This window comes from Aristolochia californica, unplaced genomic scaffold, assembly GCF_029961685.1.
Source record: "Aristolochia californica isolate CCGP_79_NKW_82.1479 unplaced genomic scaffold, dmAriCali1.0.hap1 SCAF_5, whole genome shotgun sequence".
Lineage (NCBI taxonomy): Eukaryota > Viridiplantae > Streptophyta > Magnoliopsida > Piperales > Aristolochiaceae > Aristolochia > Aristolochia californica.
Genome location: NW_027182214.1, coordinates 43,682,153 through 43,710,141, shown reverse-complemented (window position 1 = coordinate 43,710,141; position 27,989 = coordinate 43,682,153). Strand labels below are relative to the sequence as shown.

The window sequence follows — 27,989 nt, the reverse complement described above, 5'->3', positions numbered from 1 at the left end:
GTAAAAAAAGAAAATTATAATAATAATTAGTTTCTTCAAATTCTTAAATTTTCTCCTTCCGTAATTCACGCCTCTCCGGAACTCTGGCCCCCGTTTTCGCGCTTTGGATCCTAAATTCCAATTGCTCACCCGGAAATTGTCGCCGGACCTTTTTCTCTCGTCTTCGCCTTCAGGGTTTCCTAGGGTTTCGCAAATCCCTTTTTTGTTCAAATTTTTTAATCTTCTGGGAGTAGCAAATTCTAGTTTGTAATCCCCGTGTGCGGAGATGAGTTTTCAAGATTTGGAATCGGGACGGACGGTACCCATCCGGCGGGAATTCGTCAACGGCAAGCAAGATCCGACTCAGGCTGTGGCATCGGGGGTTTTTCAGATTAACACGGCCGTGTCAACCTTTCAACGCCTTGTAAATACCCTTGGGACGCCCAAGGATACGCCCGAGCTGCGTGAGAAGCTGTGAGGATCGCTTCCTTTTTTCTTTAATTTTGTTCTGCGTTTGTGTATGTGATCGGTTTCGATTGGTTTATTGGTGGTTTGGGAAAATTAATTTTGGTTCCGTGTGATCGATTGCTAGTTGTCTCATCTCGAGGAAATCGTTAACCGTGAAGGTGGTTACGAGAAAATAGAAAGATTAAGGCGGGAATGGTGATTTGGTCATTTTTCCTGTTACTTGTTCCTTCTGTTATTGTCTGCATTGAAGCTCGAGAGCAATGCTGGGAAAAGGCCACGTTTTGTGCATTGGAGTTTAATCGTATTGAGGCCTGTTACTTTTTGTATGCGTAATTGTCGTGGTTAGACCAATTTTTATCTATTTTACATGACAATCATCTGATGGTTGTCTCTCCACAACTAGCAGCGTACTGAAATTTCCTAAGTCGGATTTAGTATGAATCATCCTCTCCTGAGTATGAAATTGATTGAGCTTCATACTGTGCTCCGGTCTTGTGGAATAGAGAGCACCATTACAAGCTCAAAATAGAGCTCTATTATACCAAGTGTCAAAGAAAATGAAGAATTGATTTCAAGTGGCTGCAAAAGCATGTTTCCATGTATTACAAAAGATGAAGAACACAAAAACTCTTCTCCATTGACATGGGACTAAACTGACAACTTTCTAGCGCAAGTCCTTCTGAATAACTAATTTATTTTAATAGTTAACTGAAGGACCATTTTATTTTAAGAGTCAAAAGTATTTGACTGTGACATAACTATTCATTGTGCCATGATTATACTTGAACTTCTATCTAGGCCATGTTGAGGGGTTGTTAACCATTTGGAAATGGTATACCTATTTAATGTTGATGTAAGGGAGTTGGAAAGCCCTGGGGTATGATATTCTTTTTTCTGGAAATAGCTTATATTAGTGAAAATTATTGGATCTTTTGGAAAGAAATTAGGGTAAAATAGAGTTGTGTGTGCCAGGTAGCTGTCATATATCTATTTTCACAATTTTTGTGATCCTTAAAACCTGTATTTTTGTGTCTCTTTTACTTTGTTTTGAACGGTTCTTATCTGATCTTACCATCTACTTCTGCCTTCATGTATAGTGGGCGAAATTAGATCCATGGGTTACATGTAAGAAACTTAAGAGGTTTTTGGACACTTTTGATGATGCTCTTCATACTGCTGTGACAAGTCTTAAATATCACCTGGGTATGAATTTTGTGTTTGAGTTTATCTGTTTGTAGTTCAGATACAAAAAATGTGTGCTCACTTTATCCAAATCCCTACCAATCGGTTATTTTCCCTTATAATGGGCAAAAAGGATTCCTTCCTTTTGACATGTTTTAGACAAATTTCTCTGATTTCTGATGAATGTTCTATTTCTCTGTTAATGTTTAAGTACATGTTCTGTACCTCTGCTTGTCTTCTGTTGGTTTGCTCAAGTAATTCCATATGCTTTCAGTCACAAGACAAGGCTACACATTGGGCAGTTGGTGAAAGATACCTCTGCGAAACTTAAACTTGCAAGTGAAACAGATCAGCATTCTGAAGTCAGTGTAAGTATGGCTGACTGTCTCCTTTATGTTTTGTTTGTTTAACCTTACATTTATCTGGAACAAGTCCTCATTTTCCCTTCTCATATTTTTTTATCTAGAGGTGGCTTGTAACTACTATTGGTAGCTTGTAGACTAGTCGTATATAGGCTCTAATTTGGTCAAGAGTTCTGCAATTTCTCATTTCCTATCATGTGCTTGTGCTTTAGCATTCAAAACATGATGAGTGGTTAGCCTACGTACTGTAGGGGTGGTTTATAATTTTTCATGAAGTGTAGATGCCTATCACAATTTTCCTGAGTTATAGAACTTAATAGAGGGAAGTGAAGTTGAACCATGTGCTGCCTATTCTCAAGACTATAAAGCATAGAAAAGAAAAAAGATTAACCATTTTTGGAATGGAGGACCATATTGCTTCTGTAGTGTACCTTGTCTGGATTGGAGACTTTCCGGAACCAGTGATCTGCTTTATACTCTCTTAGGTGCATCAAATTATTGTAATTTTGCATGATTGGGACTTCTGTCACTACTTCAGAAAATTTCTTTCCTTTTTCTTTTGTCACTAAAGCATCAATGTTCCTTCTTCTGCAAGCAGGCAAGCAAAAAAATAGCAGATGCCAAACTTGCAAAAGATTTCCAGGCTGTATTAAAAGAGTTTCAAAAGGCTCAACGGCTTGCTGCTGAAAGAGAAACAGCATATGCACCTTTTGTTCCTCAAGCAGTCCTTCCAACGAGGTAGCTGTCATATTAAGTACTTTAGTTCCCTTTTTCATTTGCTTTCTTGATATGTTCCCTAGATGTGTATGTTTTTTCCTTCCTGGTCTTTCTCTCTCTCTCTTTTCTGGCTATGGTACCTGTAAATTCTAAATTACCTTGATTCTGCTTGCAGTGCCAATCCATTAGAAGGATTGTTACTTCTGTAGTTCATGTCCTTACTGTCTATTATATCTTGCAAAATATTTTTCTACCCTTACGTATACTGTCCAAAGTGTGAATTCCAAGCTTCTTTCTATGTTCATATTGTAACTACAATGTGTTGTCTTTCATGCAGTTACACTGCGGGTGAGTTGGATATTCGTTCCGATAAAAGTTCAGAGGAGCGTGCTCTTCTTGTGGAATCTAGAAGGTCTGTTTTGCTCTCAGTTTTAAATTCTGTTAATATCAGTGTGCTTTAGAGAATTCTAAGAATGTTTTTGTTGAAACTTTTTAAACTCACACTTAGTGTAGAATATTTCCGTCTTATGTGCCAATGAGACTGTATTTGTCCCTGCAAATATAACAAATAAAGGAGTAATAGTGCAAGAATTGTGTTTATCTTTGAATGGACTTATTTAAAATAGTAGTGTTTTTTTCTTTTTGTTAAAAGCTTGAAAGACGAGACTATATATGCTTAATTGTGGAAGGATTGGGATTGTGAAACGTGAATAATGACTATATATGTTATTATGTATCTAGTCAATATAAGCACTGGGCTAAACATTTTAGTTTAAAAAGAATTATCTTTTTGCTTTTTGTTGTCTCTCTACTTATTTTGCCTTAAGTAATTGAATTGCAGGCAAGAGGTTTTGCTTCTGGATAATGAAATTGTTTTTAATGAAGCCATCATTGAAGAGAGAGAACAAGGAATTCAAGAAATCCAGCAACAGATTGGTGAGGTGAATGAAATTTTTAAAGATCTTGCAGTGTTGGTTCATGAGCAAGGGGTGATGATAGGTACGTCTGTTATTGGCTATGCCTGACAAAGAATGTTGATCGTGTTCTACCTAATTGATCTGATGGAGGTTGCTGTTTGACTTTGCAGATGACATAGAGTCCAATATTGAAAATTCTGCTGCAGCAACTTCACAGGCAAAATCTCAACTTGGAAAAGCATCCAAAATCCAAAGGTCGAATTCATCCTTGGTGAGTTTATCCCCTGGAACTATTTTCAATTTGGTTTTACGGTTAGAGCATCATCCTCACCAGTTTACGTGTGTGGTGGTGTCATGGTGCAGGCATGCATGCTCTTGGCAATATTTGGAGTGGTTTTGCTTATAGTGATCATAATCCTTGCGGCGTGAGGCTGTTTCAAGTAGAGGTGAAAACCAATTGTGGAGTCAAACGCCTGATCTCTTTCCACTGTCAGTTCGGTGAATCTAATTGTTTCTGATGATGTTAGCAAAAGGCTATCATCCGATTTGTGCTAAAAAAAAAAAAAAAAAAGTACTTGTGGATAGCCTCAGCTCCTACGTGGCACGTGTTCTTGTTTTGTGTTGTGAGATTTGGGTGTTGAGATTCGAGGTGTATTTAATGACGAGACCAATGGTGGTAATTGTGGTAACTATTTCTTGGTTATCAAAAAAATCATGATTCTTTAGTTTTTGTTTTTGCCTCACAAAATCGACGTTGTTAGAGGTGGTCCTGGGTTAAGTACTCTGTTTTCAGTATTTAATAGATCGGTCTTTTGGGTTGTATTGGTTAAGCGTTTGATATGGTATCAGAGTTGGATACCACGTTTCGCGTTCGCAGCCCGGAAGGGGCGATTTAGCTTTTAGACGAGTGTGGGTCATTGTAGATGTTGATAAGGGGAACAGTGGGTATCAAAAATAGTCATGGGTTAAGTATTCTGTTTTCCGTATTTCATAGATCGGTTTTTTGGGTTATATTGATTAAATATTTGGCAGAGGTTTGTACGTAAACTCGTTATCCAGGAGAAAGAAAAGTTTAACTACAATGAAAAAAGCAATGAAAAAAGCAAAGATAGTAAATGGTTCCTCAAGAATCGGATCATTAGACGATGCAGAAGGTAGTCTATTTGTTAGTAATTTTAAAAGAAGACCAACGCCGTCTGGAGTCGGCGAAGCACTCCGGCTATTTGACCCCTACACTCGTCTGAATCGGAATATTTTGTCTTTTTTGTTATATTTTTAATTGTGAGACATCGTAGTTAACGATCGGTCCACCCGGAGGTATGTCGACATTGGAAAGTTCGGCCGGTATTTGGTTGTTTATATTAAAAAATTCGATCGTTTTTTAATAGAAGGAATGTGATGTCTTCCATCACATTTCTGAAGGTGTCTTTTCCATATAGAATTAAAGCAAATAATCACGCATCGCATTCAAGTCCATATCCTACATATTCGCAGAATCTCTGAATCAGCCTCGGAATATCAACGCCTGTTACAATTGAATAGTGCCAAAGTAAACTGTGCATTCAGCTATGGACGAAATTGGCACGTCCCGTTGCAGCTTTTGATACCAGCAATTAGACCTGCATACTTCATTGTTACATGCCAAATCCTTTCCTAGCAAAACGTCAATATAAAGCAGTCATGGGTTAAACAAGCTTTAGTCAGTCAAGACTCAGAACTCATTGGCCACCTTTTTCAAATTCAATTTCAATGATAATTGGAGCAAGTTGCAGTAATTCTCAAGTTATTTCAGTGGCTTCAGAATCCACAAGTAGCAAGCATCCCAGAAAATCGATGCCTTGGGGAAGATCGCATCACCCAGATCGGGACAACAATTATTTTTCGTCTGGACCACCCAGCAGAATGGTAGGAACCCCATGACAGATGACAGCCCACTCGAAAGTGATTGGATCACATCTTATATGTCAAAGTGGCCTCTAACTCAAACAGCAAGAAAACCACAACGCTCATACAAGGACGTCTCCATTCATAACCATAGGATTGTTATCCCCACCAGATTAGGCCTGCCAAGAGAAACGTTCCAAAGCTAACTTGCCCACCACATCATACCTAAAACGACAAGGCCAGTAGCTCCACCAAATGGTAGATATAAAAGGAAGAGCGGCTGAAGATGTAAAAATAAAAAGAGGACTGTTTACCTTCTAATGCTTTGGCTGCAATCTTACATGCTACGTAATTCTCATATCGTCATCCTCCACTCCAATCTGGAGAAAAAACAAAGGCTGTCCACATTACGGACCATGCATATAAGAATCCCTCTAGTAACAGAGCAATACCACAAGTCTTCCACCAGCAACTCTGAAACATACTTATCCACTTTGTAGTGAAGATGGCAGCTAAAGCTACTGCTCCAGTTGAGATTGGCACCCGCGGAACAATTGGGTCTCTTGTTTTGCAGGAGATGGAGTACTTCAAAAAACTGGATCTAAATCAGTGCTACCCTGAACAGAGACCTCAGCCATCCCAGACTCCAGCTATGGTTGCAAGTAACTGTATTGATTCTGGAACCCGATTTAGGTTTACGACTGCAGCCCGTAAAAGGAAGAAGAGGGCAAGTGGCAGTTTCCTGCCAAGCATTTGTTCTGCTGTGGACATCATAGACAATAGGATGGATCGAATCCCAGAGTGTAGCTACAGGAACCTCAGAACGGATGGGAAGAGGTTGGAAGGTTAGGAGATGGTCTCAGAGAGCTTGGAGAAACCAAGCTTCTTGAGCCGATTGGCTATCGGGCTTGACCATGCTTTGTCAGGGTGCCCACACTTGAGATCTACGACTTCAACAAGGTTAGGAACTTTTCTGTCACGCTTATCTCTGCTTGGAGTTCTTTCCGTAGGTGTCGTGATACCATCAGAACTGAGCATTGGAATGCTATGGACACTCTTCCCGAGGTTGGATTTAGTCTTCTGTGTAATTACAGGGTCTTTTTCTGTGTTAGTATTGTAGTTGACATTGCTACTACAGCTCCCATTGCTGCTGCTGGCTTCGTGAGGAAAATTCCTTCGGGATTGTGAGATTTTTGCTGAAGAACCACCACAAGGAACTGAAACAGTAGTTGGTTGAGGTTTTTTCCTGGGAAGAGTTGGTGCATTTTTCAGGGATTCTAGCTCCCTAGTCATCAAAGATCCAATTGTCCCAGAGGTGCCCACTTTTATTGAGCCTCCACCACCCTTGATGGGTTCCAAACTCCCAGCCATGTCACTCCTCCAGGCAAAAGTTGGTACGCAGCTTCGATTTTATTTGCAACAAGGCCAGAAATTTGCTATTGATACAAAGCTCCAACCTGATGGTCGTTTTCTGCTCCAGCAAAAGTATGTGCAAGTCTGTTTGGCAGTGAACATTAACTGGTCATGTACAAATGAAACTTCCCTCGTCTTTCACATTATGATCATATAAATTAGAAATACTGTAATAGTTTTGTTTGGATAGATGAAAATAGTGAACAACAGCAGCAAAGAAAAAAATATATTTTCTTTTTAAATTACTATCATTTTCAGTAACAAGAACTGTATAGAAAGATAATTAAGTAGCATTTTTTTTCTGGTATAAACTGTTTATGAAAAAATAACTGTACAATGAGAAGAAAAAGGCCATAAATACTCTGATAAGCAGAACTCTATAATTATTTCTCAAATTTAAAAGAGTACAAACCCGAAGGAAGTATAAACCAAAGCATCCATACAATAAACAACCTTTTTTTAGTAACCAAACTGTCCGCAACTTCTTAAATTGCAACCTGTTAGCAGACGACATACAATTGGAAAGAATAGACTCAATGATAGCACAACAAGATACTCTACAGCATCAAATTTTAAATTTCCTTTAAGTGCAAGAAACCATAGGAGTATTTTTTTTATTTTTTTTTTTGAAAGTAGCCATGGGAGTATGTAATATTAAGTAAATGAGAAAACCAAACAGATTTGAAACTGCAAAGTCCAATAGACTAAGAACCAATAACTAAAAGCAAAATGCATAAAACAGTATCAACAACCATTAACAATCCAGGAATACAAAAAACTTGCAAACAAGAAAATAACGAATATGAGTGGAACGTAAACTCTTTTCCATATTTATAGAAAGCTTTTCAGTTAATCAATAATGGAAGATAGATGATGTTGACATCAAGTTTACCTGCAGCAAAGTGAATAGCAAGGATCTGAGGGAACAGAAACAGTAGACACAAAAGTATCAAGCACAGACAGAACAGGAACACCTAAGATTTAAATAATTCGTTAGAAAAATCTCGTTCAGGTCCAAAGCAAAACCTTAGAGTTCAAAATTGGTCAACAACCACAGAGTAACGGAAAAAAATATAAAAAAACGACAAACATCCAGACATTTGAGAAGACTTGCCAGCACAAGAATACAAAAGTATGGTGTATAGGACCAATGTCAGCCAAGCACCGACGGATGACTTTCTCAGCAAATGATTCAACAGATCAGTGGCCGGCAGGTCAACGGCACTGCTCACACACGTATGAATAGGTCGACAACGAAGTCCTCAGCTGAATCTGAAATTTGAAAGGAAAGACTCAGGCGTCTGGGAAGAACAAAAATGAAATAGGAATCGAAAACGAGCTCAACGTCAAATCACCCCATAAGTCCAAGCTTCGTGACTATCATTGCATAAATCTAAGAAATAATAGACTGATGAACAAAATAAAACTAGAACATCCTAACATATAAACCGTACAAAAGACAAAAGATAACTCAAAATCCAAACCAAGGGTTACTCTTTTTCTAGACTACGATTAGACCACGAAGAAAAACAGTGCCCCGTCGTCATTACTCAGAAACAGCTAAAAGATCAAATAAAGCAGTTTAATCCCCAAATCGGGGTACACCTACAAGGAGAAAAGTAGAGGCACTTGTACCGAAAGAATAGCAACAGATCCAAAACTGCCGACTGAAAGCTTAAAAGAGCTAATTTGCAGCCATATAACACTTTCGACTACTTCAATTGAAATAAGGAGGCATTATCAGTACTGTTACTTATATCCACCAGCTGTCAAGAGAACACACTAAGAGGCCAGATTAACCGAACGAATAATCCCAGAAAAGGATCACTCGCATAGGAACATGAAGCGCAAAACACTAACAAAATTCTGTAACCAAAGAACTTCGCAAAATCATGCTCAAAATTCATTTTAGAGGTCAGTATTCCGCATTCAGTACTCTGAAACAAGACAAATCGGGCGATTTAAAAAAAAAAAAAAAAAAAAAAAGCCGAAGCCACATATAGAGTATAGAATATTCTATATAGAGAACCCTAATGCACACGAACCAAATGGAAAGATTACATTCAAGCGATCGCCATTGCTCGTCCTCGTCGTCCGCCCCCCCGACAAAATCGCCAACAAATGTTTGCAGGAAAAAACGAACCAACAACAATTCTCTGGACAGCGGAAGAAAACGGAAATGAAGATAGGATCCGCTGGAGCCCTCTTCAATCCGAAAAGCCGAGATTGGGTGCGTCTGTCTTATGTAGAATGTCACCTTCAGCGGATATTTCCGCTATCCGCCTTTGGCTTAGGGACAAAGTCAGATCGCCATAAGAGCCAGTCAACGGGTCAAACTGCCGGCATTCTGACACTTCCGATTGCGCGACGGCAGCACCGAACAGCCTGTCTGGTCCAGTGGTGGGCCCACGCTGAAGAAATACAGCTGTCACTGTAAACGAGGGTGGGTGGTTTTCTTTAGGGGGGGTTAGTGCCCCAAAGTGGAAGATCAAGTCATGTCCAACATGAAGATCATGTCATGTCATGTACATGAAGATCAGGTAAGAATTTGTGTTAGTGTTGACGACTTCATGTGCACTGGAAAACAATTTCCAGTGTTAGTGCCCCAACATGAGAAAAACATAAAAAACAAGAGAATTTCTAAACCTTTACAGTGCACTTAATTACAACATAATCCTTAAACCCCAAATTAGGTAAAACAACCATTATTACTACACGAATAAATTATTTAATGTATAATTAAATATACTAATATATTTATTAATTGAATTAGATATTTTATTATACATTAATATTGTAATTACATGAGCCAATGAAATAACTACATGATTAATTACAAATAATAAATAAATAACATTATAAATAACAAAAACGAAAGTAATACATTGAGTTATTAATTTATTAATAACATATGATATACTTTAACCTAAAAATGAATAATTTAAGAGAAAAAAATGATCTAATCATAACTTTAACACACTATATATTTGTACATAATATATTTTATGTATTATTCATTATTAATATATTATCACAAAATTTAAAACTATTGGTTTAATTAACTATAGCAATCGGATAATTATGCCAAAAATAATTTATCAAATATTTATTTTAACAATATTTTAATTATGACTATTAAATCACTATTTTAATATAGTAACTGTAAAATAAATATATTAAATAAATAAAAATAATTAATTATAAATAAAAATAATTAATTATAAATAAAAATAATTAATTATAAATAAAAATAATTAATTATAAATAAAAAATAATTAATTAAAAATAAAAATAATTATTTATAAATAAAAATAATTAAACCATCGTCGTCTTCCTCAGCTGCGAGCCAAAGGGCAACGACGATGGCGATGGGGACGGGCTAGTAGGCGACGACGACGGCCAACGACGACGGCGGGCAACGACGATGGCGACGACGGCGGGCAACGACGATGGCGACGGCCGGCGACGGAACGAGAGAGGGTTGCGGCAACACCGAGAGAGGGCTGCGGGAACGAGAGACGGTTGCGGAACGAAAGTGGGCTGCGGCAACACCGAGAGAGGGCTCCGGAACGAGAGAGGGCTGTGGAAATGAAACGGCAGAGAGGGTGTGCGGCAGAGAGCCCCCCGAGAGACAGCCCCGCTCGCCGAGAGAGAGCCCGCGCGAGAATCATATAGATGATTCTCAAAATCGGGCGGAAAACACTTTTCGCCCGTTACTCTTGAGACATGAACTCGTGATTCATGTATATTCATGTACATGACATGAATTTCGGCGCCCCCTAACAACACCAGGACATAAACTGCATAATGCGCATGAAGATCATGTCCTGAGTCATGTGCACTAACCCCCCCTTAGGGTAATTTACTCACCCAGTCAGGAAACTCGGGGGACCCAGAAAAGGGCCTAGAGAAAACCACGTGAGGTGGCGTCCGTCCACTGACGCGTGGCATGAGAAAAGAGTCCAAAATATATTTATCTTTTTTATAAAAAATATTTCTTAGATTGGTTTAAAAAATGACAAAAATGTTTGCTCGATATAAATCTTGCATTTATGTTTTCTAAATCCAGTACCATTCAAAGACATATAATGCTTACATAATTCATATATATATATATATACACATCAAACCGAAGGCTGTTCTGTGGCGCTATTCCATCTTTCTGGGAACCAGCAAATTGATCATGAAGCAGGCAGACAAGGTTTTCTTATGCTGAACACAGTCCAAACTCCATAAGATCAACCTGGTACAAAAACTCCCACGAACCATGGCGGAGCCACTCTCAGCACCTTAATGATTAACTGAACCCCAAACTGCAGGTCGGTAACAACAGAGATGCATTGCTTCTCTCTTACAATTCCAACCATTACTTTTACTTGGCTGCATACCAGTTCTGAGCACACTTGGCATCAACGGCAAGATCAACCTTTAGGAAATTAGTTCCATTGAAAGGTTTTGACATGCACTCAACAACAATGGCTTTTGCAATCTCTGCTGACTCTGATGGTCCTTCCAATATGACTTCATCGTGCACCTGTTTTCACCAGCGACTTTTTTTCATTTTCATACAACTCCAAATTTCATTTGGAAAGCAATTCAGTCATTTCTGGATAGTAATCTACTAAACCTGCAATAGTAATCTCCACCCCAGCTCCTTAAGGCGAGCATTTTTGGATATTTCGAGCATCGCACACATGGCAACATCAGCAGCACTACCCTTCAAAAGTCCAAAGAAAGAGCAAAAAATTCGCCAGATAAGTCGATAACTTTAAGCAATTTGATATCACTGAATTTACATTATAAATGCAAGAGAAATCTATTCACAGAAGCACATTTCATCTGTTATGAGTTGCAGAAATACTACTAGAATGGCGTTTCAGAAAGATTGGCACCTGCACTGGGGTGTTGATAGCAGCTCTTTCAATATGGCCCTTCTGCGGATTACTAGCATGGGTCATCGAAGGGAAACGGCGAGCCCGTCCCAGTAGAGTATGCACACACTGCTTTGCTTCTGCTTCCTTTTTACGCTCTTCTTGCCATCTTAAAACTTCTTGTCTTTCTCTGTACCAAAGATCTACCGTTTTCTTTGCCTCTTTAACAGAAACCTGAACAAGGGAGAAGAGGGTCGAGAGTGACCTCACCATCGGTCTTATGAACTAGAATATTATAATGCTGTATTGGAATGATATGCTAAATGTACAATTGACATGACACTGAAATGAAGCGGGCTTCTTGGTAAATCAGCCAGATAATTCAGCATATCTAACATTTATGAAAAGATATATAGTGTTCAAAACCCCAACTCTCCAGAAACAGGATACTTTCTTCATGGTCATATGACTCGAAATGTAGCCAACATAGCTTCAATTAGATTTTTCTCACATAGAAGGATATAATATAAGAAGCCCCTGCTAATCTGTCACATGACCAATTGCATCCAGACACAAGCAATAATCAAGGATACTCATGCTATTACTTTCCGAAGAGTCACATCCATGAGATTTCTCACTCCGCGTGCAACTGGGCATAGGTGCATAATTGTGCATTAGTATTCCGAGAAGGAATTTGACATTTTCTAGTTTGAAAGCGTAGAAGAAGAAAGACTAACCAAATATAATGTGTTTGATTTTGTATAAAGAACCTGACAAGTAAAATCAAACGATGCAAAAATGAACTAATTCCTTTCATGTTATATGCAAATCCAAGAAATATCAACACTACCAGCCACACATCCATCTGTGTCTATTATGTGTTTGATTTTGTATAAAGAACCTGACAAGTAAAATCAAAGGATGCAAAAACTAACTACTTCCTTTCATGCTGTATGCAAATCCAAGACATATCAACACTACCAGCCACACATCCATATGTATCTAATAACCTTATAAATATTTATGAAATGGTTTACTTTAATTGAGAAACCATACCTTCCAATCTCGGGAGAGGCCAACAGGAGTTTTTCCATATGCAATAGAAAAGTTCAGCATTTTTGCTTTTCTCCTTTCAGAGGCAAATGCATCCTGAAATGGACATGGCAAAAGAGAAAAATCCAAGTTACTCGAAGCTACAACACTGAACATCTATATTCAGTTGATACTTTAACTAGACACTTTAACTAGACAAAATGAATGAAACCAAGTTGCTGTAAATCGGTCACTGCAATTTGGATGAGGTTTCACTCCAGAACATTAAAATTAAATTAAATCAAAACAGAGGGAGATGCCTTTCTACTCAACAGTTGATCCCAGTTTCCTTCAATTTATAAATGCAAAAAAACAAACTTCAAAATCACTGTTCAGTAACTATTTTTTTTTTACAAAATAAGATTCCATTAAAGAAGCTCCTAAAGAGGAGAGATTACATCCCAGAATAAGATACAAAAAATAACAGACAAAAAAACACAAGTAAGCTGTAAAATTTTCCTGGTTCTTACCTTCAACAGTGGAACTGGAGGCTTCTCTTCTCCAGGCTGAGGGTACCATTCCAGCAGTACTCTTTTTTTCTCTACTGCCTCCCGTATATGAGGATACATATTCATAGCAGTGCGAGAATGAAAATCACCACCAGCTTTAAAGGCTTCTAACATGCTCTTACAGTTAGCCAGATGTGCTAGGATCCTCAGCTCCAACTACAAAGAGGAATTACTTTCAGACAAGCTATCACCGAGACAGTATCAAATTCCAGTGGCATAAATTGAAATTGATGGATCAAAGCACACACAAACCTGCCCATAATCAGCAACGATAAGGGAATTCCCAGGTGCAGCGACAAAAGCCTTTCGGATCTTATATCTGTCCTTCTCTAGAGCAGGTTGATTCTGATTAGAGCAAAAGGGAAAAACATTCAAAGTCTGAACTTTTCTTTTCTCAATTAATAAGGAACTGTAAACCATTTCCCTCAGTGACTTCTCAAGTTCCAGAAAGGTAATACTTGTCTCCTTCATAGTTCTTTTATCAACCTCAAGTAATGTTCACTACAGAATTACCAGCGGAAATAATCTAACAAGTGTTAATATAGGGAAAAGTCATATGGTTATTAGCTGGGGAAAAAGCCTCCTAACTAAAGCTAGTCATTTTTTAATGGACTTGGACCCAACTTTTAAGATGGCACTGGAGCAAAATGTCTACCTTATTGGCCCAGTTTGTGCCTTATTTGTGTTGTTCACATTTTAAACCTAAACGTAGGGGAAGTGTTAGTGGGAGTAATCTCACATAGTTATCATAACAGTCGATAGATATATGTGTGCATTGGGCTGGTACCCTCCAATCATATTGAGAGGATGAAGGGGACCTATTTGTCCATTTAAATGAGTGTCATTCATCTTTATCTTGTGATTGGAGGGCACCAGCCCCACTGCTAGTACATGTGCTAGCAAATCTGATCTCTCCCACATAGGTTAATGTCATAGGCTATTAGTTGGGAAGAAGCCTCATAACTTGGGCTAGTCATCTAGGGATGGATTTGGAACCAACTTTATATCATGTTTAAAAAATGTTGGAGAACCAGATAGACCAAAAACAAGAAAGGCCAGTGCACCTAGTCTGATCCAGGTTTCAATGAAAATGAATTTAACATTGCCGGAGCTCATCTAATAAAATAAACAGTTATAGTTATAGCAATAGACATAACAGATTTTGTTAGTAAGCTAAATCATTAACTTTATGACTTAGTGAAAACTATAACTCATCATTTAGTCACTGCCAAAACCTGGAATATTTTCACAGCAGCTCCTAGTGGCACGCTTTATCAGATAAATGAGAGACACAGAAGGAATAGAATCTCAGTAGATTCAAAAGAGGTGTTATAGAAAGAGTCAGTCACCATACTCTCTTCTGCACAAGCAAGCTTCATAAGTTTCAATAGTTCCCTAGACCAGTAATTAGGTGTAATTGGAAAAAAGATGGCTTGCTCAATAGACTCTTACGCTAGGTGTGTCATCAGTGAAAAATCTTCCAAAGGGCTGAATAAAGCTTAACTAGGAATGCAGCTCAAGGGCCTCCCATGGGCCATTTTTTTATTAGCTGTCTTCTTTATTATTATTTTCATTTTTCAGGCCCTTTTTTTCTCTTTCTCCTCCATAGGATCATTCTTCTCAAAACACAACAAAAATCTTGGCATTCACTAAAAAAAAAAAAAAAAAAAAAAAATTGTATTTCTGGAAAAAAGGAAATGACTAAAGTAAATAAATAATAGACCTGCAAATTTGGTCTCCTTGCGGATAACCGTCCAGTCTCAGTATTGATATTTAGTGAACAGTGAATGCGTCCTTGCTTACCTGATATATGGCTGCCCTGCAGTTCAGAAAATTCAGAAGCATCAACAACCACCTAAAATGATAGAAGTAAAACATCTCCAGATATCGTGGATATGATATGGACATAAAGTACATGAAATTAATTTACATATCTTTTGAAGTAGGGCTGGCACATCCTAAAATGATTGACTGAAGTTTGCCAGTTTGTTCTGAATTCATAGAAATCCGGGATTATCCCTGGTCAAACCTGAAGTAAGACTATTCACCACATACAACCCTCTCATGCTAGCCTATGGTGGACAGGACCATGCCTACAGGTCAGAGACCAGTTGTGCTTTTACCAACCAATACTCTCCCCTTGTCAAGGCTAAACTGACAACATGGCCTGAGATATGAAGAACATGACCACAGAACATAAATAGACACGAGCTTGGATTTGCTGTAACTCCATTTTGAACTGGGCCATATCCTTTCAATATAACTAACCAAAACAAGAACACTACCTCAAGATATAAGTCCAGGATCGTCAAAAACCATGAGACAAAATTCTGGCCCACTAATCAAATATAGAACCATTTACCCACTAAGTTAGTTGCACTAACAACCCCAAGCACACCCCAACAACTGGGCTGAGGAATAGAGTATATAACAAGGCATAAAACTATGGGGCTCTTACCCACCGATACACTCTCTCACTCTGTTCACATGTCAGCAAAAGTAGAACACAAAGCCTACAGCTTAAAAAGGAAGCTACCTGCAAGGGAAGAATGAAATTCGAAATCAAGGAGTCAATAGAGCAAACTTCACATAAAGCAGCAATAGCATGGCAAGCCTCCCTCCCCCCTTCACCCTCACCAAATGCCCGATAAGCTGAACCATAAGCAGATGTGTCAACATCATCTGAACGTGTCATATTGTTTCCAGTTTCCCTATTTTTATCCAATACAATCTCAGATGGAATTTCATCTGTTTCATCTGTGCCATCCACAATACATAGATCAGCAGATATTTTTCCAGCCATTGCCTTTAAGGCATCCCCACTAAGTGAAGGCCACCCTGTTGGTGTAAACATTTCTGTTTGGATCTCATTACCAATTTTACAAAGACTAATAGTGCGATATTTCAGAGGCACCTTCTTGCCCTCTTCAATTACTTTATCAATATTTGGCACCTTGAAGTTTTTTATTTCTGGTACACTCTCATTAGGGTCTTTCCTGTAAAAAAATGCAAGATATACAGAAATCATATTCATGAACACAAGATAAGAAGAAGGAACATCAAGCAACAAAAATTAAAGCTCACAAAAATATAGAGAGATCAAATTGAATACTAAAAATTTTATTCGAGCAATTTGTACAGTGAAGATTTGCACCTATTTGCAGTTCCACCAAAAAAAAGTTGCCGTAATTGAGTATCACTTCCAACATTCATATAGATAGCATGTGGGCAGTACTTGGAAGCCCACTTACGAAATTTCTCAGCTGCTATTTTCTGTTCTACTGTAGCCACTTTCTCTATCTCAGCAAGGTGGGCACGGTCAACAAGCATTCCTTCAGTCTCCATTTTAACCAAAAGCTCCCCAAATGGACGCCAGTACTTTTCATAGAAGTCGTACATAGAGCCTAATGCTACTCCATCAAGAACCCAATTCATATCCTTTAACTTCACTTTCAGGCTCTCATAAAGCTTTAATGTACTAATTGAATCAAAGGCAGAGTAACAAATCCAAGGGACTCGCTCTTCTCTCTGAAGCTCCTCAACTGGAGCAATAGCAATGAGCTTACCCTCAGAACCATCTTTCTTAACTTTTTTCTTTCCAAATATGGACTTCATTGATATTTTCCCTAAAATCAGTCCATCGTCATCCTTTTTCTGCCTGTCGGACATGACTTTCAGGTTTCCTGTAAGTGCTTCAAGAGAGTAACCACCATTGGCACGTCTGGAAGAATCCCATAGCCGTGCAAGATGCAATGTATCCGCATGAAAACCAGACACTTTGATCCCATAATTCTCTAAAACATGGCAGTCAAAACTATAATTGTGCCAAACCTACAATAACCATTCAAACCATCTGTTCATAATGATATCATTGGCTCCTTAGATAACTATCATTTAAACTATTCAAATAATAGCTTTACCTTTCTGATTGATGGATCCTCAAAGAAAGAAGCAAATTCCATCAAGACATCCCTACCACCATCCAGCACATCAACCCATATGCAAGACTTTCCATCGAAATCTGCATCCGGTCCAGAATAAATACTGAAACATATGACTTCTCCATGATCAACTGGAGTCTCATCCTTCACATCAATCTTAGCTACCTGTAGCAAGACTGTTATCACATAAGGAGATGATTTTCTTTTTTGTCATTTGAAGATCGAGAAGATGATTCGCAGCACAAGCAATGACTTCCAGGTGATTCAATATCTCACAGGTAAGAACCAACTTTGAATAATACCAACCCAACTTTGAATAATACCAACCAGAAAATATTCAGGCCAATTAATGTCAGCAAAAGGCTGATAGATTAGCTACAATTATAACAGAATGAACATACACAAACTTTTACCAGTTATCCAATAATAAATCATACCTCTGTATCACATGCATGGATAAGATGCTTGTACTGCTTCAGCTTGTTCACAACTCTTCTTGCTGCTGAAACAGTGTCAACAATGAAAACTTTGTCATAGATGCTAACAAGATTCTCACGAGGATCAGAAGAATGGACTTCACTTCTTTTGGGGGGATCTCTTTTCTGAATGTGGGTTTCAACAGAAGCATTTATAGGTGATGTGGCATCAGATGCAGCACTCTCTATTGGAGTTATATAAACTGAACCACCTCTTCCATCACTTCCAGATCCTGGCAATGAATCCCATTTATTATTATCAACATACACTCCGCTAAATAAGCTTTGAGAAGCTCTTGAAAGGTTCCTTTCTTCATTACAATTTCTATCTTGTGTAGCATCAGTTAATGTGCGTTCATCTTCGAGGATCTCAGGCTTCGCTGCTTTGACTGGAAAGCAACGTACATGCTGCTTAAGCTTAACAGCCTTCAATCTTTTGGTTTCCTCTTGCCATCCAGAAGGACCACAAGCATAATTCACTTCTATATTTGCCGTCCCAGTAGCACTTCTGGATTTACTGGTGTTAAAACGTGGAATAACATCCCTTGTTGGCAGTTGCTCATCAAGGTATCGTTTTGAAATATTTTCTTGATGTACATTCTGCAAGCTGCGGAGATCCGGTCGTAGAAATTTCCTGGAACCAGAATGTTTCTCGTAGCTGGGTGACACATGTGCGGATGGACATCTCAGCCTTTGAAAATGAGGTTCCAAGTCCAGGAAAATTGGCTTATTTAATGTAGCTGAATGTGATCCGAATTTAAATGGAGGGAAAGTTGCAACATCTGGTGGTTTATCTGGGTTCTGCAGCGAACAGCTTTCCAGCCTGTAATAAAATTTGAAAAAATGAAAAAAATTAGAAACAAAAAATCATCCTTGTATACAAAAGAAAAAATGTTGAACAAGTGAAGGCAAGCAGAACATAATATACCTTCAAAATTGAGGCCCCAAACAACACTACATAGCAAGACATAATTTACCCTAATGAGGATGCCATCATGGTTTAGCAGCCAAAAGATTGCGACACCAAAATTTGAGAGGCCTACATACTGATAATTACAAGCTGTCTATGGTGACCAAGATCAAGCTCTTGTTCAGTGTTTTAGTTCAGAAGATTACAACACCTTGTTTACTGGTGTGAAGTCACCATCAAGGTAGGCTTGAAAAAAATAAATTTATCCCCATATGAATTGAATGTCAAACCTTGGGGTGCCTATTTGGAACATTAACCATTTCATACTAGAACAACGACCAATGCCAAAGATGAGATGCTCTCAGTCTCTCTTCGCATTTGATACATTTATTTCTTGAATTCTCTTTTTCAGACAACAAAAACTAGTAAGTTTCAATTTTTAACATCGTATGGGCTCGTCCACATAAATTTTGGCAAAGATAGAGCATGCAATTAAAGGAAAAACAGCTTGACCGAGGATAACTCCTCAAATACACACGCTAAGATCTCATGCCAATTTCAGAGAGTACCTACAACTTTCCCGCATAATTCGGTTCCCCATCTTAAATAATGAAATCCACACACTCAACTAAGAATCAAAGTCCAAGCAGTCCCCCACCAAACTCAAATGAAATTAAACATTGAAAAAAAGATTAAAGGAGAATAAACCACAAATAGAAGGAAAATCACCTAGTTCATCTAAAAAAACATAAATGAAGAAGTGCCACACAAAAACACCCGAAAAAGCATATGAATGAATACTATGACAGAGAAGAAAAACAAAAACAAAGAACAAAGAACAAATGAAATCGAACCTCTCAGAACCTCCAGTACAAGTAACATAAGAACGAGCGGCTGCCGAAGAGCGCCGGCGAAAGGAAGCAGAAAACCACAGAGGATGGACGGAAGTCTTAAAAGGAGCGACTCCTTGAGAAGAAACCCCGACAACAGCCATTGCCTTAGCAGCTCCCCCCAGCCTCGAAGTGGTACTACTTGTCGCCGTCTTGCAAAGAGCAGCGCAACTCCCCAAGTATACAACCCCTAACACCAAAGAGAAGTCCTCGGTGCAGCGAGTCACAACTGTAGTAGGTGAAGTCTCAAAAGAAGAAACAGAGCAACACCGGCACTCTCATGAACACAGATGTCCGGAGGAGTTACTGTAAGTATCGAGCACGTCTTGGTCGAGAGCATTTGAAAAAACGCAGAGCGAGGAGAACCCGAAGCCTAAACCCCTTTCGAGAAGAAGAAAACGAGGGAAACAAGGGTTTTTGGTAACGTACAGTTCTATTTCTTCTATCACCGGCGGAACACGAAATAGCTGGCCTTCTCTCTAAGAAAAGATCCTCGCCTGATGAGACAAATAACGGAGACTGCCATGGATGCTGTTAAGACTCCGTAAATCGGACCACTGAAATTGGATCGAGAATCGAGCGAACTCGGGCCGACTCTTTAAAATCAACTCAACCTAGTTGACTTCCTGGTAAAGAGTTTGGACCCGAGTCCGAATCCGAGTCCGTTTGACAATTGGATAACCGTTTGAATGTTGACTCATTGCCCATCTTTAGCCTCGTGATATCTTACGGAATTGGCCATATCATCCAAGGCTTAAACCTTTTTGTTGTTAAAGGAATATGAGACACCATTAATCATGTCACAAAGAAGGTAATCCCATTCTGCTACAAGCATTGTAATTTTATATTAAGTAGTCCCATTTCTATAAAAGATTCAATTGAAAACTGTTATTGCATGTGTATTATGCATAATTAATGAAAGGGAGGGGAACCAATAGAGGTTATTGTGGACGTTGCAGGGTTTGAAGAAGATCTGTAAGAAGATATAAATGATTAACTAGGGGTTATGATACCAAAGAGGAGGATTTCCCTCGTGTTCGTCCTCACATATTTCCTCCTTCTATGAATCATGTATTCGGACCTGAGGACAAACTTTTGAAACGCATCAATGTCGAGGACTTCCCTTGTGTTCGTCCCCACCGATAGGAACTTCCTGAAAAGCTAGTGTACCCCCCGAAAATCTGTCACCAACAATTCACGTTCCTAATCCCCCCCATTTGCTGGTCCGAGGATTCGAACGCCGAACTTGGCGCCCAACTCTGATACCATTTGTTAGAGCCTAGCCAAATGTTCCCAACAGACCGGGCTGGTTTTTGTAGACCGGTCTGTTGGGAACATTTGGCTAAGCACTAACAGGATCCATTCGAGAGCTCAGTGAATTTAGTCTCATAAGTTATTCTTATTGCTTGCAAGCAGAGAGGAAAGTCAATGCTTCTAACTTAGGGCCGGTTTTTTAGACCGGTATGTTGAGAACATTTGGCTAGACACTAACAAGATCGATTTGAGAGCTCAGTGAATTTAGTCTCATAAGTTATTCTTATTGCTTGCAAGCAGAGAGGAAAGTCAGTGCTTCTAACTCAGGGCCGGTTTTTTAGACCGGTCTGTTGGAAACATTTGGCTAGGCACTAACAAGATCCATTTGAGAGCTCAGCTGCATTCTAAGTGATCTTAAACGTAACTCTTTAGATGTAAACTTTACTGGGTTCTTTTAGATCGATCACCTTCCAGAGTAGACTTGCTTGATATTTGATTGCATACTCTTCTTTCCACTTCTTGTTGTCGATATTGTCCAAGCTCAAAGTAAACACAGTATCCAAGAACATCATACTGATTGGTTGATCAAGATTTTTTATATCACAGATTCAAGTTTGTATTCACTATTTTAAAACCAACAGGAGTAGCTCTTTGCCTCTGCAACATCATTTTCTAAACTAACATGGAATCGAAGTTTGTTGTTTCGCAACGATTGAGGGCTCTGAACAGCAGCCAATGTCCTTTGATGAATGGAGCTCCAATCAAGCTGGACAATATATAGATCGAATTCACAACAACTTGGCTCCGAACAGAAGAGCAGCCATTAAATGTTATCTCTACTCTGCTCTGAGGAACACCTCATGTTCTGCTACTTACCCTGATCCACTTGATAATGTGATTTCCCTGTTTGGCCCGCCCATTCTGCTACGATTCTTTATCTTCTTCCACGCGAGAAGAGCTGTTCTTTCTATTTCCGTTTGATTCCGACTGAGGTCTATCATCAATCTCTAGATCACTATCACTACAGTCGAAATTCCCATCTGTCGAACTACGAGATAGGAATTTGGATGCACCCTCTGGGTCATCTTTCACAGCCAGGTACTCAAGAGCAGTTACGACATCGCTTATCAATGGTCGAGTGAGTGCTTCCTCTTGGAGACACATGGCTGCAACAGCCAGAGCCTGATAGAGCCCCTTCACAGGATACTCATCGTTAAGGGCCGGGTCGGCCATTTGTGTGAATTTCTTCCTATCTTTGAAGAGTGGTTGAGCCTGCATTTGATCACGAAAAGGTTCGCATCAAGAAGGAAAACAGGAGATGAACAGAAGAAAAGTCGAGCACGTACCCAAGTAACAAGGTTCTGCTCGCATGTAGGCTTCGAGTTGTCGATGGCTCTTCGACCAGTGATAATTTCTAGAAACACAACACCGAAACTATACACATCTGAAGCTGTTGTTAATTGGCCTGTCATGGCATACTCCGGCGCGCAGTAACCATATGTTCCCATCACTCTGGTGGAGACATGGGTTTTATCACCAGTAGGACCAAGCTTTGCCAGCCCAAAATCAGAAAGTTTCGGATTATAGTTTTCATCTAACAATATATTTGATGCTTTAAAATCCCGATAGATTACCGGCGGGCTGGCCTTTTCATGCAAGTACTCTAGACCCTTAGCTGCACCTCCGGCGATTTTCATCCGTGTATTCCAGTCCAGGGGCTTCTTAGTCGGCGGCAAATCTGCAAAAACGTAGTGAAAGCGTTATAATCTCTGATTTAAGGATTAAGATTTTTGTATCAAGATTGTTTCTGAAGTTGTACCGAGAAGATGATCCTCCAAAGAGCCCAATGGCATGTACTCGTAAACTAAAATCCTTTGATCACCATCAGCACAGTACCCAATCAAATTCACAAGATTGGGGTGATGAAGCAGGCTCAACATCAAAACTTCCACCAGAAATTCTCTGTTCCCCTGCAGTCCGTTCCTATCTAGCTGCTTAACAGCCACTACCTGGGTTTTGCAAATCGAAAACGCTGTTTGAGAAAAATGCAGCAAAAGAGAATTACAGCAATAGAAAACTACATACCTGATTTGTTTTCTCAAGGTGCCCCTTGTAGACTCTTCCAAATCCACCTTCACCCAGTAGACAATCACTTTTAAAATTCTTAGTCGCACTTGCTAACTCACGAAATGCAAAAGCCTTGGCAGTTGTACTTCCGTCGCAGCCAATGCGCGAAAGTTCCTCTGCTATGGCCCTCTGTTTGCTGCTATCTGCACACAGATACGTAGAAGGGTGGATAATCCATGACGAGATTGGTGATCATATCAAACAGAGTCTCATATTCTGTAGATAGGGGGAAATAGTAAAAATTTTCTCCCAACTTACCAGTCTTCAAGGAGAGACGATCGATAAAGGAAGTCAAATTAAAGCCGTCTTTCTGATCTTGGCTTTTCCTTGATGTTTTCCTGGATGACTTCCTAGATGGGGATGACTTCGGATTGTCATCTGTACTACAACACGGTAAACACTTCATCTCCCTCTCTCCTTTCCTCCTGTCGCCAAAATTTCCTCAGAATCAGCGTCCCCTGAATCACAAACAGAAGCATGAGAAACCGTTGCAGGTAGTCCGATGTCTTCGCCTTCGGAATGACGCTGCGACGTATCACACATCAAGACAGCTAGTAAGAGAGGGTGATATATGATCATATAATTCGCAATGTTAAAGCTCGCCTCCCGCGAAAGAATTCGTGATTTCTTCCTCGTCTTCAGGGAAAAAGCATAGCTGCTGTGAATTGATCTTTCATTTGAATTTACTCGAAGATCTTGAAAAAGAAACAAAAGAAAGGAAAAAACAAACTAAAAGAACAAAATAAAAATTCACAGAGATTTTGAGAATTAAAACTACGGAACCGTCTCAATTCAGGATGAAAACTCTTACTCACCTCCCACCGTCTACGACTAAAAGAAATCGACTTTGATAGCAGCCGTCTTCGTTGCTGCTATCAAAGACAGTCCACAACGGCGTCCTCTCTACAGCTCAAAGAAGAGACGACGCATCTGGCCTCTGAAAACTTTCCAAGCGTTACCTTCTTCTTCCTCCGGTGAACGTCTCTGCAAAGACAATTCACGAAGAATGACCTCGCAATGACAGTAGAAAAATACGATAAAGCAGACGAGAAAACTGAAATCCTGACCGACGAAGTCCCTCCAATTAAGGAGACATATCTCTGAGCGAGAGAGAAGAATGGCTGAAGCAGAGGCGAGGAGCAAAACTCGGGAGATTTTGGTGCTGAGGCTCCCACCTCCCCCCACCCCCTTTACCTTATTACTTTCCAGGAAAACAGATTCCGGACTAGTTACCCGCTTACGTGGATGGCGAAGGGACAACGCGGGAAATTAAACATTAGGTCCCACCTAAAACCGCGTGTTTTATCTTATCCGTTAGATGGGTTTAAATTGTTTTTCAGGTTTAATTATCATTCAATTAGGCCGTAGATCTGCTTTGATGGGTCGTACGGAGTGCCATGGGTAAGCGCTAAGATTTGGTAGGAAAATCAAAATCCAATCCGACTCGCTCGAATCGCGAGTCGAAGACTCGGTGAGTTGGAACACAGTGGTGCAAACGCCGAGTGCAAAACGGAAAAGACGGAAAAGAAAAAAAGAAAAAAAACCCTCGTGGGCCCACTTTTGTATCGCCTCGTCCTCACCAATCTTGCCTTCGGTATCCTCTGCAATGCATCTGCTTCTTCCACAAACGAAGGTGCCGAGCCGCTTGGGATTTCCAAAACGATGCTCCCTGAGACCGCGAAGGAGATCCCTTTTTCTATCTTTTCCAATTGATTCAGGTGAAAAGGTTGAGAATCCAGCACCGCAGTGTAAATCAACGAGGTGAAAGGGCCTCCGGCATCTCAGAGGAAACATCGTCAGGATATTAGTTAGAATTGTTAGCGGTGAGATTGTATCACTTCCTGTGATGATCATCTGCAGATGGGAAGAGCTGTCGATTACATTTTTATGGTCGTGGACTGTTAATCGCTCTTAAACTGTGTCTTCTGTACAAATTGGGGACCCATTTCTTTTTTGTCTTTTTGCGTCTTCGGAAAATCTCCTAAACCCTTTTAAAATCCTAACAGCTTCCACTCGTATTTCTTTATCCTGTTTCTTCTTGGTTTTGCCATTAATGGCCGTTTTCAGTTCTCTGAGGAGTATCATGAGGAACAGAAGAAAAATAATTCGAGGATCTGGTAGTTCGGTTAAACTAAGCTACAATTCCCATTGTTTGCCACTGTTTGCAGATACCTTTTGCTACAGATCATTGTCTCACTTCGTTTCGTTTGAGGATATTCTCTCCTTCAACCAAGTGGGTTCCGGACTCCGGGCCACTTGTCTTCTCCCGTTTACAATCTCTTGCCATTCGCGACGCCTTTTTAATTGGCGCGTGGAGTTCGTTTTCGGGAAACCAGAGTCATTGGGTTTGTTTCGAAAGGGAAAATTTTCCTTTCAGGGTAGGATTTGGACCGAATGCGGAGATTGGTGCTGAGAGGAAGGAGTCGAATGTTGTGCGACCTGTTACGGGTACGGAACTTGCCGAACTTGATTTCAATTAGTCGATTGGTTTCTGGTCTGCCTCCTTCAACCTTTTCTCTTTTTCAGAAGGGTGGATATAGCGAATGGTTGAAGCATGTGCTGTTTTTGAGTTTTCACAGCCTCCCTAAGTAGTTTTTAGAAATTTTTATAGTTTGGGCAGCTACAGTAATGAATCATGGAAGGTTTTGCATTTTCTTTTATAATCTGAAGAGTTGTCTTCTTTTATAAGATCGATTTTTTTATTTTAAAATTTCAATTTGCCATTAGCATCATAAAGTGTGCCATTCTGAAACAACCACCCAGGCCACCCACTCTCATGGACAGTCTTACTGAGAGGAAAATAGTACTCTTGTTTGGCCCAAATAAAATTGGAGATTTCTCTTGATTATTAAATACTATCTCGATGCAGGATGATCCTGAATGAATTATATCTTCCAGTTTTTGTAGGCTTGGCCATCTCTGGGGCCATGGAGTGGGGGTGGGTATGGACTTTACCCACACTACAACATGGTTTGCATTTATGAATGTGCAATTTGTATAGATTGTGCTAATGAAGTTATTTGAAATCATTTTTCACAAAAGAAACAAAAAACTTGCCTGGATAAAACGGAACTTCATTTGGATAAATAGCTGGTTTACTCTTCTACCTCACTGCTGAATCTATTTATTCCTGGTGAAAAGGTTCTAATTTGCTCTGTTTTTTATGGTAGAAAAGAACCTATTGCACCGTGAGTACTCTTTTGAGTTTTTGTTTGCAGCTGAATACTTGATCGAAAGGCCTTCTGAACTTCTTTTTGTTTCTAAATTCTGGTCGTGAAGCTGGGCTTGTTGTTCTTGTTGGTGGGGCTTGCTATCAAAGAGCAGCTAGTTTAGTCTGGGAGGTGAGGTTCATGTTTCTCAAAGAATCACTAATCTGTATTAGTATGTTCAAGAACACGCTGTTCTGATTTTACTTTTGCAGTTTATTTTAGTGGAAGAGTTGGTCTGATTTTGTTGACCAAGATGCAATTTGAGCAATGAAGGTGGAACACCTCTTGATCGTAAGCTATACTTTTCCTCTTCTAGTCAGGATAAACTTGATTATGTTTATTGGTTTACACCTGAAGTCGTTTTAGTATCTTTTTGCAGAGTCTACTAAAATATTTGCTTGCGTTTCCGTGCTGTGTTTTTTTTTTTTTTTCTGCCTTATGTTCTGCTCGAACCATGAGTGCTGTGATCTCTTATAGAACTTTTTGATTGTTTGAGGGGAGTTGTTAGAATTAACAACCAAAACATTTGTAGTTTGACTGTCATGACATGCTAGTCGGCAAGAACATAGTAGAAGTGGTTGATGCTGAGAATCATAAATCCGAACTTGTTTGTGTGTCACTGTAACTTCCAGTTTGAATATCCGATTATGGGACAGTTTAAGTGACCCCTTTTACTGCATAATCAACTACATTGATATGAATAAGGTGGATTTATTAGGTTGTACAACTTTTCCTCTGTGTCAGCTTTCATTGTATTTAGGTGTGACAACTGCAACAATATGAAGAGTAAGGTGGATTTATTTGTTGTACAACTCCTGCTCTGTGTCAGCTTTCATTGTTTTAGGTTTGATAGTTCTTTATTTTTCCCCTTCTTTGGGCTTGGGCATAATTCACTGGACAGCTATTACTGAACATTATAGCATCAGCTGGAACAGTTTGTACCTGCGTAGGTCTTATATGATCAGTGATCTTATTCAAATTGCAGGTTAATACACTATTCCAGTTAATATTAGTTGATTTGGCTTTTCTTCAGCCAGAATTAGACACAGAAGAAACACAGCCATATATCACCTACCTGAGGTAGGCTGGCTTAAACTGGATTTCTTCTGATGACTTTACATTCACTGTCATACAAATCCAGATCTGCTAATGGGATCAGACAACAAATTCTGTGCTGTTGCTCATTTGAGCTTCAGTCCAAAGTCTTCCTAGTTATTAGTTTCTACTCTTACTAAAAATTTCTGACAAGTTATTCTGAACCTTACAGCTGGCTGGTTGCCTCTGGAGTGTAGCATGCAGGACAGAGTAAATTCAATCAGATGGAGATCAGCCTCAAGTGGCAAGTCATTGTATTCTGAAGCTATTTTATTAACCATGAACTAGAGGACAATCTGTGGAAGATTTGTTGTAGACCATGCCAGCAACACCCAATAAAGATACAAGGTTGGAACTTACATCTGTTCGGGGACAGCAATGCAGTGCTAAGCCTTTGCAGTGAAAGGGAGTTTTTAAGTCTGCTTTTGTAAAACCAAATTGTGATTAACGACCTTGGTTTCATCTTCTTGTTATGTTCATGGGGTGGTGCAGCACCTGAAAAACACCGGCAAAACCCAAAAGAAGGGTTGCACAGAAGCAAGATGCTCAACACTTCAATTTCTGTATATTCTTTACTAAAATAATATTCCAAGCAGCATTATTCCCACTCTTCTTCCCATAACTTTGTATAAACAAACAAGTTATAAAGTCAAATGCAGTACAAAGGAACATTGATTGGCTTATACAAGAAGG

The 27,989-nt window shown here is 39.4% G+C and overlaps 4 protein-coding genes and 1 long non-coding RNA gene across 8 annotated transcripts; 2 read left to right on the top strand and 3 right to left on the bottom strand.

Annotated features, from left to right (window-relative positions):
* The first annotated feature begins 71 nt into the window (after positions 1-71).
* On the top strand, positions 72-4,355 carry LOC137965863 (syntaxin-22-like). Its single transcript, XM_068812234.1, has 7 exons — positions 72-453; positions 1,904-1,997; positions 2,590-2,729; positions 3,046-3,120; positions 3,550-3,707; positions 3,796-3,896; positions 3,989-4,355. The coding sequence occupies exons 1-7, from the start codon at positions 266-268 to the stop codon at positions 4,052-4,054; spliced, it is 822 nt and encodes a 273-aa protein (XP_068668335.1). The 5' UTR covers positions 72-265; the 3' UTR covers positions 4,055-4,355.
* Positions 4,356-5,158: 803 nt separating this feature from the next.
* Positions 5,159-9,145, bottom strand: LOC137966161 (uncharacterized). 4 transcript variants are annotated; one of them, XR_011116194.1, is made up of 3 exons: positions 7,815-7,890; positions 5,824-7,006; positions 5,159-5,688 (listed from the first exon to the last, which is right to left on the bottom strand). XR_011116194.1 is itself a non-coding variant. In XM_068812698.1 (2 exons), exon 2 carries the CDS (start codon positions 6,878-6,880, stop codon positions 6,356-6,358), a length of 525 nt encoding a protein of 174 aa, XP_068668799.1. In that variant the 5' UTR covers positions 6,881-7,006; positions 8,968-9,145; the 3' UTR covers positions 5,799-6,355. The 4 variants fall into 4 exon arrangements, 2 of the variants coding, with proteins under 2 accessions (XP_068668799.1, XP_068668800.1); XR_011116193.1 differs by lacking the exon at positions 5,159-5,688 and having other exon boundaries at positions 5,799-5,889; positions 5,995-7,006; XM_068812698.1 differs by lacking the exons at positions 5,159-5,688; positions 7,815-7,890 and adding an exon at positions 8,968-9,145 and having other exon boundaries at positions 5,799-7,006.
* Positions 9,146-10,930: 1,785 nt separating this feature from the next.
* On the bottom strand, positions 10,931-20,067 carry LOC137965895 (DNA polymerase I A, chloroplastic/mitochondrial-like). The gene is made up of 12 exons (XM_068812275.1): positions 19,576-20,067; positions 17,773-18,634; positions 17,315-17,500; positions 16,549-17,225; positions 15,931-16,390; positions 15,118-15,213; positions 13,647-13,739; positions 13,356-13,550; positions 12,850-12,942; positions 11,815-12,027; positions 11,550-11,639; positions 10,931-11,456 (listed from the first exon to the last, which is right to left on the bottom strand). The coding sequence occupies exons 1-12, from the start codon at positions 19,713-19,715 to the stop codon at positions 11,295-11,297; spliced, it is 3,267 nt and encodes a 1,088-aa protein (XP_068668376.1). The 5' UTR covers positions 19,716-20,067; the 3' UTR covers positions 10,931-11,294.
* A 1,377-nt stretch (positions 20,068-21,444) lies between these two features.
* Positions 21,445-24,145, bottom strand: LOC137965896 (probable serine/threonine-protein kinase PBL23). The gene is made up of 7 exons (XM_068812276.1): positions 24,060-24,145; positions 23,808-23,976; positions 23,251-23,450; positions 22,951-23,135; positions 22,685-22,874; positions 22,212-22,603; positions 21,445-22,137 (listed from the first exon to the last, which is right to left on the bottom strand). The coding sequence occupies exons 3-7, from the start codon at positions 23,396-23,398 to the stop codon at positions 21,790-21,792; spliced, it is 1,263 nt and encodes a 420-aa protein (XP_068668377.1). The 5' UTR covers positions 23,399-23,450; positions 23,808-23,976; positions 24,060-24,145; the 3' UTR covers positions 21,445-21,789.
* Positions 24,146-24,654: 509 nt separating this feature from the next.
* LOC137965897 (uncharacterized) lies at positions 24,655-27,989 on the top strand. Its single transcript, XR_011116161.1, has 4 exons — positions 24,655-26,333; positions 26,414-26,492; positions 27,187-27,281; positions 27,469-27,989. It is a non-coding gene; the product is annotated as an uncharacterized lncRNA (long non-coding RNA).

Coding starts and splice junctions, on each gene's coding strand:
- LOC137965863 (XM_068812234.1), top strand. CDS start 266: ATGAGTTTTCAAGATTTGGAATCGGGACGGACGGTACCCATCCGGCGG. Junction 2,730..3,045: donor CAAGCAGTCCTTCCAACGAG/GTAGCTGTCATA, acceptor TCTTTCATGCAG/TTACACTGCGGGTGAGTTGG. Junction 3,121..3,549: donor CTTCTTGTGGAATCTAGAAG/GTCTGTTTTGCT, acceptor ATTGAATTGCAG/GCAAGAGGTTTTGCTTCTGG.
- LOC137966161 (XM_068812698.1), bottom strand. CDS start 6,880: ATGGCTGGGAGTTTGGAACCCATCAAGGGTGGTGGAGGCTCAATAAAA.
- LOC137965895 (XM_068812275.1), bottom strand. CDS start 19,715: ATGGCTGTTGTCGGGGTTTCTTCTCAAGGAGTCGCTCCTTTTAAGACT. Junction 17,226..17,314: donor AGGATCCATCAATCAGAAAG/GTAAAGCTATTA, acceptor TGGTTATTGTAG/GTTTGGCACAATTATAGTTT. Junction 12,943..13,355: donor CTCCAGTTCCACTGTTGAAG/GTAAGAACCAGG, acceptor TGTCCATTTCAG/GATGCATTTGCCTCTGAAAG.
- LOC137965896 (XM_068812276.1), bottom strand. CDS start 23,398: ATGAAGTGTTTACCGTGTTGTAGTACAGATGACAATCCGAAGTCATCC. Junction 22,875..22,950: donor ACCTTGAGAAAACAAATCAG/GTATGTAGTTTT, acceptor TGCAAAACCCAG/GTAGTGGCTGTTAAGCAGCT. Junction 22,604..22,684: donor TTTGGAGGATCATCTTCTCG/GTACAACTTCAG, acceptor ACGTTTTTGCAG/ATTTGCCGCCGACTAAGAAG.